At 41.4% G+C, this 12,886-nt stretch overlaps 1 protein-coding gene across 3 annotated transcripts; it reads left to right on the forward strand.

Annotated features, from left to right (window-relative positions):
* Nucleotides 1-790: 790 nt before the first annotated feature.
* Nucleotides 791-10,049, forward strand: wt1b (WT1 transcription factor b). Of its 3 annotated transcripts, none has more exons than XM_020647989.3 (9): nt 791-1,559; nt 4,464-4,586; nt 5,427-5,526; nt 6,841-6,921; nt 7,286-7,391; nt 7,491-7,638; nt 7,882-7,971; nt 9,069-9,152; nt 9,340-10,049. In XM_020647989.3, the coding sequence occupies exons 1-9, from the start codon at nt 1,139-1,141 to the stop codon at nt 9,459-9,461; spliced, it is 1,275 nt and encodes a 424-aa protein (XP_020503645.1). In that variant the 5' UTR covers nt 791-1,138; the 3' UTR covers nt 9,462-10,049. The 3 variants fall into 3 exon arrangements, with proteins under 3 accessions (XP_020503645.1, XP_020503723.1, XP_020503563.1); XM_020648067.3 differs by having other exon boundaries at nt 7,286-7,340; nt 9,069-9,161; XM_020647907.3 differs by having other exon boundaries at nt 794-1,559; nt 9,069-9,161.
* The last annotated feature ends 2,837 nt before the right edge of the window (nt 10,050-12,886 follow it).

The following is a 12,886-nucleotide window of genomic DNA, read 5'->3' on the forward strand; positions in this document are numbered from 1 at the left end:
AAAAACAGAACCTTTTCCAAAATGGGAAAAACCCCGATCTGTTGTTTTATCATTTTTACATCTTAAGCCATAACTCATTTATCTGTGTATTCTTTAAGTGATGCAGTTTGAATCCGGCTCTGACCTTTTTTTTTTTTTTTTTGTCCTAATCTCCCAAATCCTCTGATATATACTGCATCTAAAAAATTACTCCTCATTTTGAAATTTAAACGCATTTTAACGCATTAGTAAAAGTAAAAGAAATAATCATTACTGAGATGTTACGGTATCTTCTTACTCACCAAGTTTTTTATGTTCCTTTGAGGGTGTTGCCTCATCCTTATGGTTAACGTGTTTTGAAAGTGGGGTAAGTTTCAGAAAACAGATGAGTCGTGTTCCAGTATTCAGTATCTGACACAAATACTCACATCCTGAAAATTTCATATTTCAATGTTACAAATTTGTAAAAACTAATTTAATCTGTGATGTGGACTTTTATCAACTACTCTACTTTCAAACTTGAATGTGGCGATGTCGCGCTTTAATGTCAGCACATTCGGTGTCTTAATTTTTTATTTTTTTTAAACACCTCACTCCTTGCACACACTCCACCCGCAATCCACCTCCTAACACAAACACATCATACTTGAATAAAGAAATTAAATCAACAGGGGCTCATGCAAATGCTATGTTAAGCAGAATCCCCCCCTGATGTTTGGTGTGTGCTGGCCAGGGCAGAGCAGGGGAGTCTTCTTCTTCTTCAGCCTCCCTCGCTCCTCCCCCCTGTCCACAGAGTTATTCACTATTTGAGCTTTCAGGAGAGGAAAGAAAGTCAGACAGTATAGAGACAGAGGGACAAGGAGCTGTAAGCCTCACACACTCCCACTGCAAAGACACACCTAACAGCCAAGGAGCGTGAAATTTGGCATCCATCATCACCGCCAGTTTACCTTTTTAACCTATAGCTTCATCACTTTAGGGAAAGATGGCTCCAATAGCGAACTGTGACCACTGATGTTGGTTTCCTCCATTATTGTTTGTTTCTTTTTTTTTGAGATACTGTTTGTGTTAAACTTTCAGGATTTTGTTTCTCCCCTCTGCATCTTCTTCTGGAATTACCATCCCTCCTTATTTGGACTTTCTCGAGCCAACTCTGCTGATGCTGACTGACCCGTGTGGAGCCATGTCCATGGGGTCAGACGTTCGAGATCTGACCCTCTTATCTCCAGCGCCTCCCATGCCGTCCTTACCAGGAGCCGGTGGCGGCTGTGGGATGTCTGTCGCTGGTGGGGGACAGTGGACCCAACTGCTGGACCTCCACTCCGGCTCTCCCTACAGCTCCCTGCCCTCCCACCACTCCATCATCAAACAGGAACCAGGATGGGGGACCTCCGACACCATAGAGGACCCTCACTGTGGACTCGGGGCCTTCACCGTGCACTTCTCAGGCCAGTTCACAGGATCTGGCCCCTGTCGAGTTGGGGCCTTTGGAGAGACGACTGCAGGTCAACCCAGGATGTTTCCCAGTGGGACCTACCTGCCCGGCTGCATGGAGACTACTCCTGCACCCAGGAACCAGGGTAAGCATGCTCATCACCAACCCCACCTTTCTTCACCTGTTTTCACCCACAAACGTAAAATCCAGGTTTTACAGGAGGTCAGTGTTTTTTCTATACTTCCTGCTGTATACATTCATGATAGAACTCCATATTTAGGGTGTTGTGTCTCAGCAGGATGTTTTGTGTGCAGCACTGGGTCACCCTGTCCCGGGTCAGGAATGGGCTTGACAGCTTCCTGGTAACGCTCTGGCACTGGTCCATACAATAGTTCTTTTTTTTTTCTGCTGGTGCTTCAAAGGGCTTTTCACTGGACACAGATTTTATATCTTCATTCACTTGTAGATCAATGTAAGAGCATCGCTATGCATTTATTATTTTATTAGATTCATAATGTCAGAATAGATCTTTCGGTGAATCACTTTTGCAGTTTGACCCGGTCTCGTTTCTCATTTAAAGGATTTAATGGCAGGACAATTTCAGGGGAAAAAAATGCAAAAGCATCCGAGCACAATTAGATCAACATTACAGTGAAAAAAAAACATGATATTAAACTTCTGATTAAAAAAAGAAAACGTAAATCAATATTAACCTTATAAGTCTGTAAAAGCAGCCGCGGGTAGAAAGCTGCATTTTACAAAGATCTGTTTTGACCCATTGTCCTTTATTATATTACCGTTGCTTTTTTATTTAACTAACCAAAAGTGGTGACAGACTCTTATTATCTTCTATTATCCCTTTTTTAGGTATATGTGACTTTATTGCGTATTATAATAAAGGATGCCGCATGTGGGAGAGGAGTTAGGGCGAGTCTGAGGGCCCATGATTTACGGGGGCTCTGAAAATATTAGAACATTAGTTATTTTTTTGCAAATATTTTTTTTTTTCATGGGGCAAAATGCTTGAGGGTGCCCCTGATTATAGTATGTTCAGCCTCTGCAGCTATGAAAGTCATGTGCATTGTTTCTATGAAACAAATAATACATTTGTGTGGAGTTAAACTTGAGCTTGTATCATTATTGGTAATTTAAAGAAATACAAACGCACATAGGTATGACCTGCTGTGGTCCATTAGTGATTACTACACGCTAAAATTAAAGGCAAAAAAACTCACACACAAAAAAACCCATTGTTTCCCTTTATGTTCTTTTACGTGTTCTTCAAAATAATTATCAAGAAAAAGATCAAGAAAAACACAAATAGAAATATTTTAATCATAATTTCACTTAGGCTAGTAATCGTATCATTTCCTCTAGGATCTTTTTTTTCTTTTTCTAGTAGACCTGCACACACATCACTGAGAGTTTCAGTGTTATTTATCTGGAATCCTTTTCAGGGATTAACTTTATTACAATATCCTGTGAAGTGCTTTCATAGATGCGATGACTCTGCCTTTACTGTAAACAACCCTCATGTCTGCTGAGCTTCATTACTCAGAGATCAGAGTCCTGCTCTGCCGGTGTGACTTTCAGAGTCAGGATTCAGGAAGTCTCATTGCTCAGTGGAAAGTGCTCAAGTTTTTGATGAAATAATAAATACATAGACTGTGTGTTTGGTGCTCAGCAGGCGGGATAGGTTTTAAAGAAAACCAAGTGAGTCATTTTTCTCTGAAACTTTTCAACATCTCTCTCGGGTCTGACTCAGGATCTGTCTGCCTGCCACTTTAAGACAGCACTTCTCTAAAACTCTTTTACAAGGGCAAGATTAGAAAAGAGGGAAGTGTCCAAGGACCAGATATTTGTATTGTTTTTCTCCTTTTCCTATAAGAAAGTAGGAATTTAAATGTGTTGAGAATGCACCTTTTTTATCCAGAAGACAATGAACTCATGGTTAGATTTAACATCTCCCGTTCCCCCTCTGCTTAAAAAGCCCAGGTGAAATCTGTTTCTGATATGATATGCACTTCTTTGCCGTAAACAAATATAACAAATTATTTGGCAAAACAGTTTTTTAATCCGAAGACGCCCTTCCAGTCAAACAATGTGCTAATGATGGAACGGATGTTAACTTTGTATGGCTGTATCAACAGCGCCAGAGGTTACTACTCTTAATGAAATACTTTAACAAAATATATATATATATTCCAACTAAGTTTATTACTTTTCATAATAATAATAATACATTGATTTCACCCTTTAACAGTTACAACAAAGCTACTCTATCAACTTTCAGTCAACAGTTTCAGTTTTTTTTAAATAAGGTGAAATGAAATAATTGTTATTCTATCAAAAGAATTTTAGAATAAAATTAAAAAAACTAATGAAAAATCTTTGATTACATTTTTATTTGTATTTATTTTTTTACATAAGTTTATGAATGATTTAAATCCAGGATAGAGGTTGGTTAAAGGGCATAATTCCGCCCTCAAATTGAATAAAAGATGGACTTTTCCCTTATGTGTATGTAACATTTAAACAAGCATCATTTGTATGCAGATTTCTCAAATGTAACATTCTTCTTTAACAGAACCTTCATGCATTTCCTTAAATAATGCAATAAATCACAATGCTCTCTGTTTCTTATAACTTTAATTAAGTTAGCATACATGCAATTCATCACTTCCCAGCCTGGTTTTTTTTTATCACTGAGCACACTACAGCAGCTCATCTCAGTCCGTCTGTGCTGTGTTTGCCAGATTTCTTTTTCCACCTGCCATAAATATTGCAACCACAAGGCCAAAGATAGATGGGGGGAAAAAGAACATGTTACAAGGAAAAGGGATTTAGTTGTTTAATGAATGTCTCTCTGTGGTGACCCCTGCCAGAGACTGAGAGCCACTACCAGGGGGATTCAGATAACTGACCAGATACTGGAGACTCTGCAGACTTCACCATGTTACAAACATTTGCAGGATGGTAATCTGATGACTCCTCCACCAGGCAAATGGGATTATTGAAATTTTCCACTGCTTCCTACTTTTGTTCTCAGGTTACGGAGCGCTGAGTTTCGACAGCAACCCCAGTTATGGTCACACTCCGTCTCACCACACCCCTCAGCTCTCCAGCCTGTCCTTCAAACACGAGGACACGCTGTCACCGCCAAACAACATAGGTAAGCGTCTGCATCCTGACATCTCACCACTAAATTGACTTGCAGACTTGGAGGACTGTCATGTCAAAGCAAGGTTATATAAGTAACCCGTTATTTTTCATATCACAACAGAATCGCTGTCACCCATTGTCCTTCATCTCCCTCCGTCTCTGTCTGCACACACATTCATAAACGCAGGCGTACACACACACACACACACACACACTCCCTCTCGCTCTGTAAGCACACGTATGGTTAATGACTCTGATAACTGGAGGAAGCGGCTTTATGTGACTCTGCTGGAATGTCAAAAACTGTCAGGGGAGTAATATAGTATATGAGGCTGAAAAAGACCACTGTTCCTGAGTGACCCGCTCGCTCTTCTCAAACGAGGGCCCTGCAGACATGCAAGAGTAGCCCTTTGAAATTTGAAAGCTTTTTATTTGAAAGTATTTGTTTGACTTCAATGTGTTTTGTGTTGGTTCCAAAGAGGGCATGAAATAGTGCAATAATACAATCATTATTAGAAATATATTTATATATCAGTGATTTTTAAACACTCAAACTCAAACAAAGAGTGGCTTTGTTTTGGGTAATCTTTGCTTTTCTTTTTTTGAAATTGTTTTTTATGTGACTTTTAGTTCCTTTTTTTCTCTGCTTTTTATATTTGGAGTTTTTGTTTATAAAAACAACAAGTTGCAACTTTGTTTTCAAAGATGCTCCATAAAGATGATCATTGAGTTGATAGTTTCTGACATTTTGGATACCAATAAATCAGTGTTAATGCATATAATAATTTGCAAAAACATCAATTAGTTGCGACCCTTATGTGAATAATTTCTTTACTTTTTCTACTTTCAGTTGAGCAGCAGTACCCGGCTCCTCCTCCCATGTTCGGTTGCCACAATCCCCCAGAATCCTGTCCGAGCAGCCAAGCCCTGCTGCTGAGAAACTACAACAGGTACAATTATCTACCTCTTCCAGCATTTGTTGTCACTTCATTTGACTCCAGCTACCTTAAATCCCCTCATGGTACAATTCCATTCGTCTCAAAAAGTTTTCAGACTCCAAACACATCCATTAATGTCAGATTCTTTCCACTAACACCGCATGCAGCTCGCTCACTTGCTTACTTGCTGGTCGTTTTTTTTTTAAACGTGTGAACTCCCTCTGATCCTGCCTCGGCGCTGTCTGGTTTGTGAATCCTAATTTGTTCTGAGGTTAAGTGCTGCCCACTGCTGCTCAGCAGGCCAAAACAAACAGAGAGTGATCTACTGCTGATGTGTCCGAGTCCACCCAGAGGAAAAATGAGGAGAAAAGTAAAAGAGACAAGTTCAGTTTAAGTGAAAGTTAAGTGGCGGTTGAGGCTGGGAATCTTCTTATTCTAACCTCGGAATTAGTTTCCAAGTTGTTTTCATTTTTGATGCAAACCATCTGAAAGGGAAATTAGGATGAAATTCTTGAAATGCCGCCTTGTGATGTTTTTGTAGAAAAGGAACATGCGCTACCCAAACACTGGAGCAGTGTTTGATAAGAGGAGGGAAGACTCAGCTGTTGTTAGAGCTTATGGCATGAGCTGGAAATCCTCAAACAAACACAGAGACATGCACACACACACACTGAATACATGTCAGATATCAGTGAGTTTTTCCACAGTTTAACATATCTCAGAGCTGATTAGCGAGCCATCACCATCCTTCCCTCAAGGACTTCTCAAGGAATGCCGTCCAGAATTCCCCCAAAACTGTTTCTCGGTTTTTAATGATACTGAGGACAGAGTGATGTCATGCACTGGTGCATGGTGTGCTAGGCACGGAGGCACTCACCCCCGCAGGGTGCACCATCGCCTGTCCAAGTTTGCATATGTGTGTGTGTGTCTGTGTGAGAGAGAGAGTGCAAAAGTGTGATCTGCCAAGGTAAAGAATGGCTCTGAGCCCATGTTTTTTAATGAAGCCAGTGAGGAGTGTGCAGGGTGGACAGGATGTGATAATAAGAGAGCAGTTTGGAGTTCCCCCTCTGAATGAAACCTCTTCATTTTCCTTAAAAGGGAGGAGAAAAGAAAGGAAGAGATCAGAGTAGCATGATTCTTTTGTAACATTTCAAGGTTTTCCCAAATATAGTTCGTAAAAAACAAAAAACTAATTTCTGTGCTCTGAGCGAGTCTACTGAGGAACTTTTTGCGTTGTATTTTATTTTCCCAGATTAAATAAGAGTGTATTTATGTTTTAACACCTATGGGTAAAATGTTTATAACCTGTCTGTATGTTTTATTCAGCGATAACCTGTACCAAATGGCGTCTCAGCTGGACTGTGTCACATGGAACCAAATGAACACTCTTGCATCTTCCATAAAGAGGTGAGCCATTTGTTCTACTTTGTGTTACATTAACACGCTGTTTCCTTTAGTTTTGAGCTTTTTTTGTGACAATGCAGAGGAGGGGGATTTGACCAGATGGCTGTTGGCCCTCTGCCTAAGGAGATCAGGAAGTGGTGGGGAATGTGTGTGTGTGTGTGTGTGTGTGTGTGTGTGTGTGTGTGTGTGTGTGTGTGTGTGTGTTTGTGTTTGTGTTTGTGTTTGTGTTTGTGTGCTGTCATGTGCTTCCCTGAGTGTTTGAGGACTATTTTAAGTCATTACAAAGTGAAGTGACTTCTTCAAGTATAGTTGAGTTGTTAGTTTTTAAAATGTTCTTAATTCTTCCTCTTTTGTTCCTGCCCGTCAGCGGACACCCTACCAGCTACGACAGTGACCCCACAGTCCCAACTCCATCCATGCTGGTCAGTGCCCAGTACCACATACACACACATGGAGTCTTAAGAGGACTTCAGGTCAGTGAGACTAAAATCACACAAACAAAAAAAAAAACCAAACAAACAGAAATCTTGCATACTGTAAAGCCCTCTGTCTTCTTCTTCTCTTTCTTAAAGGATGTTCGACGGGTAGCTAGTATCGCTCCGCCAGTTATGAGGTCAACTGAGGCCAACGAAAAGCGTCCGTTTGTCTGCGCTCATCCTGGCTGCAGCAAGAAATACTTCAAACTGTCACATCTGCAGATGCACGGCCGCAAACACACAGGTGAGATAATGTGACTCATACTCCTCCTTTTCCCTGCCCACACCTCAAACTGCTGCCATCTTTCAAATGTCATAAGAAATTCATACTGTTAAAAAAAAAACTGTTTTTAAACCACTTCAAAATGGATTCATTAGGGAACATTTCTGCTAGAGCGCTGACTTCCCCCCACTGTAACTAGGAGAATATTGTTTGGTTTCTATTTTTAAATTGGATGATGAAGATGAGGGCTTGTTTGTTTTTCAGGAGAGAAGCCTTACCCGTGTGACTTCCCGGACTGTGGACGCAGATTCTCTCGCTCGGACCAGCTAAAGAGGCACCAGCGTAGACATACAGGTACACCAGTATACTGAATGAGTGCCCCCCCCCCAGGGCCCTACCTCCACTTTTAATGGGAATTTTGAGATTTTTAAACCAGAGGGGAATTCATCCTACACTTTAAAAAAAAACCTCCTTATACAGAAGGTTTTATTTCTACAGATATACATTGCTGTTTCCAGAAATAGTATATCATGTTTACTGACCTTTAAGCCATTTAGAAGTTCTCTTATTTTTTATTCCTGGCTGTGTGGAGAAGTCTGGAAAAGGTGATCAAAGATTACTACATGATGGAACTGGATAGTTTCCTAACTAAATAAAACGATTTTATTTCTGGTCTGAATGTTCTGAAGGAGGATTATCTCATTGTAACAAAGCAGTGTTAAATCCTGTCCTGTAAAATTCAATATGGTACAGAGTTAGAAATAACCTTTCTAAAGCAGCCCTATCAATGCTTCAGAATCTATTTACTACCCTGCTGATAATTTATGGACTCCTCCCTCCATATTTGTTCCTGTTGCTAGCTGGCTGAACTTCATTTCATTTGATGCTTTTAACTTTTTCATGGGGCCAGTTTTCGTTAAACTGCAGGTGTTTGTTTAAGATATCTGTGCAATCAAAAAGTGCAATAAATTTTCAGCTTTAAGGGGGAGGGGATTTTAGGGCCTGATTCTGCCCTCTATATATTTTCCTTGTTTTCCCCTCAGTAACTAAGAAGATATGTTGAATATATTAGTTTCTATTCTGTTATTTATCATTTATCAAATGGCATGACTTTCTGGGAATTAAAATGTTTATTACAAATGATTTGTCACAGTAATTGTACATGTGACAATAAAGGACTTAATTATAGGAATACTAAAAACAAACAATAAAAAACACAAACTATAGGGTTCAATTTTCTCATTACAAACCATTTAAGAATGCATATTCCTACTTAATAGTTTAAAAAATCTGTTAATCAATCTGTATTTCTATAACACCAATTCATAGGAAATGTTATTTTTTCCCCTCTCTACACTTATAGCTCCATCTAATGACATATTTAAACATTTGACCCTCACCCTCTTCTCATTTCTGTCTCTACCACAAAAACTGTTATCATCTCTGTGTAGGGGTGAAGCCGTTTGAGTGCGAGACATGTCAGAGAAGGTTTTCACGTTCAGATCATCTTAAGACGCACACGCGGACTCATACAGGTAAAACAAGTGCGTATACCTTTATTTTCTACCTCTCCATCTTTTTCCAGTGGGATTTTTTTCTTTTTTTTTTTTTTTTTAGAAATGCCCATTAATTGGCTTTAATAGAAGTTTGCATTCTATGAATTGAACCTACTCTAAAGAGATCATTTGTTTTCTGTTTTCTTTTTCAACCCCTGGTTGTCAGGTGAGAAGCCCTTTACCTGCCGCTGGGCCAACTGTCAGAAGAAGTTCGCCCGCTCTGACGAGCTGATGCGCCACCACAGCATGCACCAGAGGAACCTGAGCAAGCTGCAGCCTGCCATCTGAGCAGCCAGAGGAGGAAGACGAAGAGGAAGAGGAAGGTGACGAGATGTTGTGCCAGCTAGCAGATAAAAAGCTGCCGGAGCCTGGTCAGCGACTGTGGTTCTGTGCCAGACTCGATGAAGTGCGAGCACAGCTGATGCCTCCCTTGACCGGCCAGCGAAAAAAAGAGACTCTGATGATCCTCGAGATCTCTGAGATGTTATCTGACCTAAAAACTCTATCTGAGCCAAAGATGATTTTTAAAAAGCGGGATGAGAAAGATGTTAATACACTATGTTGGATATATTTTAATACACTTGCACTGGCTTCTTTTTTTTATCATTTTAATTGTGTCACTCTGAAAATGTGCTGGACGATGTAAACTGGATTTAGGAATTGGACAATGTGTCTTTTTTTATGTCCATAAAGTTGAACACCCAGAAGTTTAGCTTCGGGAATGTGAACATCTTTATATTAACTTACAGTATACATGATACTTACCTACTTGCTCTGTATATATGTGGTGTATTTGCTTCCATTTATAGACATTCCTTTTTGTACTTTAATGCTTTTTTTTAAGTTGATAAAATTTGGAGTCACTTCTCTGTCAAAGAGTGGTTGATTGGCTGTTTTTGTGTGAGAGAACGAGAGAAGAGGTGTTGGTGCTCTCAGGTTAAGAGGCCACCTATGAGTGGTTGGGGGTTTAGTGGGGGGGTGACAGACAGTGAAAGAGCACCCCACTGTGACTCTGACAGGGTGCAGGTCTCACCCTTCTAAATCTCTGACACACATCTTCATAACCAGGAACATCTGGAGCCAGATAAATCTCATTAGAAAAGACACATACCTCAGTGTCAGCTGGCTGTACTTCACCGTCTGACCTCCCCCCACCCCCCTTCTGCTGAGGTTTGGCCCCAACACACACACACACACACACACACACACACACACACACACACACACACACACACACACACACACACACACACACACACACACACACACACACACACACACACACACACACACACACACACACACCCCTCTTAACTCCATATCGTAAATAACAGCTTCAAGTTGAGACTAACTTCTACATCCTCCAGCCGCCACATGATGGCAGTATCAGTCTGCTTTGAACACATAACACTGACTAGCATTCACACTCGAGCCTTCATAAAGTCCATGTCCACTCTTGTCTCGCCTTCTGAGGTCTGAGAGGCAACACTGAATATGTTCCCATCAACGAAAGTGAGAAACAGGAAGCCACGTTCAGAGCGGGTTCCCGGCTCATCAAATATACACGATGTGGATGGAGTTGTGTGTCAGCTCGTGTGCAAGTCTATAAGAGACGAGATGATTCAGCTTCAGCAAGTGTGTTAATAAAATATGAGCCGATGTGGGAAGACAGAGCTGTTGCATGGCTCTGTGTGTGCTATACTGATGTCACATACCTGGAGAAGTGATGTAAACACGCACATACAGGCACGGTAGATTTAGCTGCTGGCTATATGTTCACACATGGTTAAGGTGTTCACTCAACAGGAACACACTCACACTGCTTGTTTCATTCCCTCAGCAGAACTTTATAACCTACTTGTCAAACTAAAGCCCTATTCACACGATTGGACAAAACACCTGAACATTTTCAGCAAATTTTGACGGGAAGCTTTTCTTGAAAACGCGGGAGTCAGAATTATTCAACCCCGACCCTCCCGGATTGTTTCTGCCAGCCCACAAGCAAAACGTCCACTGGAAGTGAGCCGATGTGTGAACGCAGCAGGGAATGATCAGCAAAATTTACACAAGTGAGTATGCCGTGCGATGACGTTATATTACCCCACCAGCGTGCGCGATCTTCGTGCACATGATGAATCTGCTTCACACTCTTTTCTGCTTGCCAGTATTTTATTTTCCACTCTCTCGTTTGAACAGTGAATGCATCCAGTTATCCTTCACATTTATAAAAAGGCAAAGTCATCACAGCGTCAGACTCTGTTGCTCGCCCTGCCACCTCTGCACGTCTTTTCAAAGTCGTGTCTTACCTCCTGAGACCCCGCCCCCTCCTGTCGGACGGGGGGGGAAACTTCCTGCTGTGAGAGACATGTGTGTTCAAGACACAGGAAGTTTTTCAGAAGTGCATGTGTGAAAACAGCTTAACAGAAAGATTAAAATTCTCCTGTTTCAGGGTCACAGACAGCTCATTTGAAGTCGTGATTCAGGCTGTTTTTCCAATCCACTAAATGGCTGCGAGGTGGTTTCTCTGTGATGTTCTGCTACTTAATCCAATGCACTTTGATTAGGAAAGGCTTCTCTTTGTTCTCTCTCTGCATGGGCACCAGAAGCAGAGGAAGATCAGATGGACCATGAAGTTCAACGTTACTCACTCCAGTTCATTCCTTACTGCAAAGGCTGTACCAGACCAAGCTTCAAACTGATCACAGTGGACAATGACCTCATGATCCACCTGACCCTCATTCTTTAGATTGTTTCTGATTTGAGATAGTCGGAAACAAGTGTAATATCTGTAATAATAAGATCTATAACACAACAAACAACTGCACTCAGTCCCACTCTGTCAAACGTTTTCCACCGATCTGAATGCATGAACACACAAATGCAGCGCGAACACACAATCACACACAAACTCACACTCACATGCGCCAGATGCCCCCTCAGCTGTACTGCTGGCTGTTTGCCTTTAAGGGGTGTCGGCGTGGGTAATCTCAGGTGACGTACACCTGGTAACGCACAGCCCAAGACATCTGTAGTACAGCAGGCCTGCTAGCTTCACAGCCTCACATATCCATGTGCAAACCTTGAAGAAGGTTTTCTTTTTATATGCAATGATGAGCTAAAACATGGTCTCAACAAAAAAAAGGCAATATAAAAACACGAGTAAGTAGATTTTTGCATATTAGTCTTAACTTAAAAAGAACTATAACTAAAAAATATGTATAATATTGAATAATGAGTCTTAACATTAGAAGTCAGACTATTTTTCAGTATGTCTTTCAGTGAAGTCCCAGGTGCATCCATCATTATCATCACAAAGCTGAAACTGTGACACTTTAGGCCAGAAAGACGCTATTTAACCCTCAGGAAGGGGAAAGGTCAGTGCACATATAGCACACACGCAGGCCTCAATGAGCCCCGAGGGATTGCTAACAAGGTCAAGGCCCCAGAGAGGAAACTTAACGGGGTTACAAGGAGGCCTGCGTGCAAAAACAATGCTGCACCAACAGGAGGCGCTGTCAGGGACTGCTGTAATGTTAAGTGAAGCATGTTCGCAGTTGTATTCCCAGACAACCTCCTTCTCCCCCCCTCGGGCTAGCTCTCTTGTGCAGGGCTGCTGCTGCACAGTCTGAGGGGCCTAAGGGGTTCTTGGGGGTATTCCCTGTGGTTTCACAGGGAGCCTGAGGGGCTCCGGTGTGAAGGAGCTCTGGGAATGC

Source organism: Labrus bergylta, chromosome 3 (assembly GCF_963930695.1).
Source record: "Labrus bergylta chromosome 3, fLabBer1.1, whole genome shotgun sequence".
Lineage (NCBI taxonomy): Eukaryota > Metazoa > Chordata > Actinopteri > Labriformes > Labridae > Labrus > Labrus bergylta.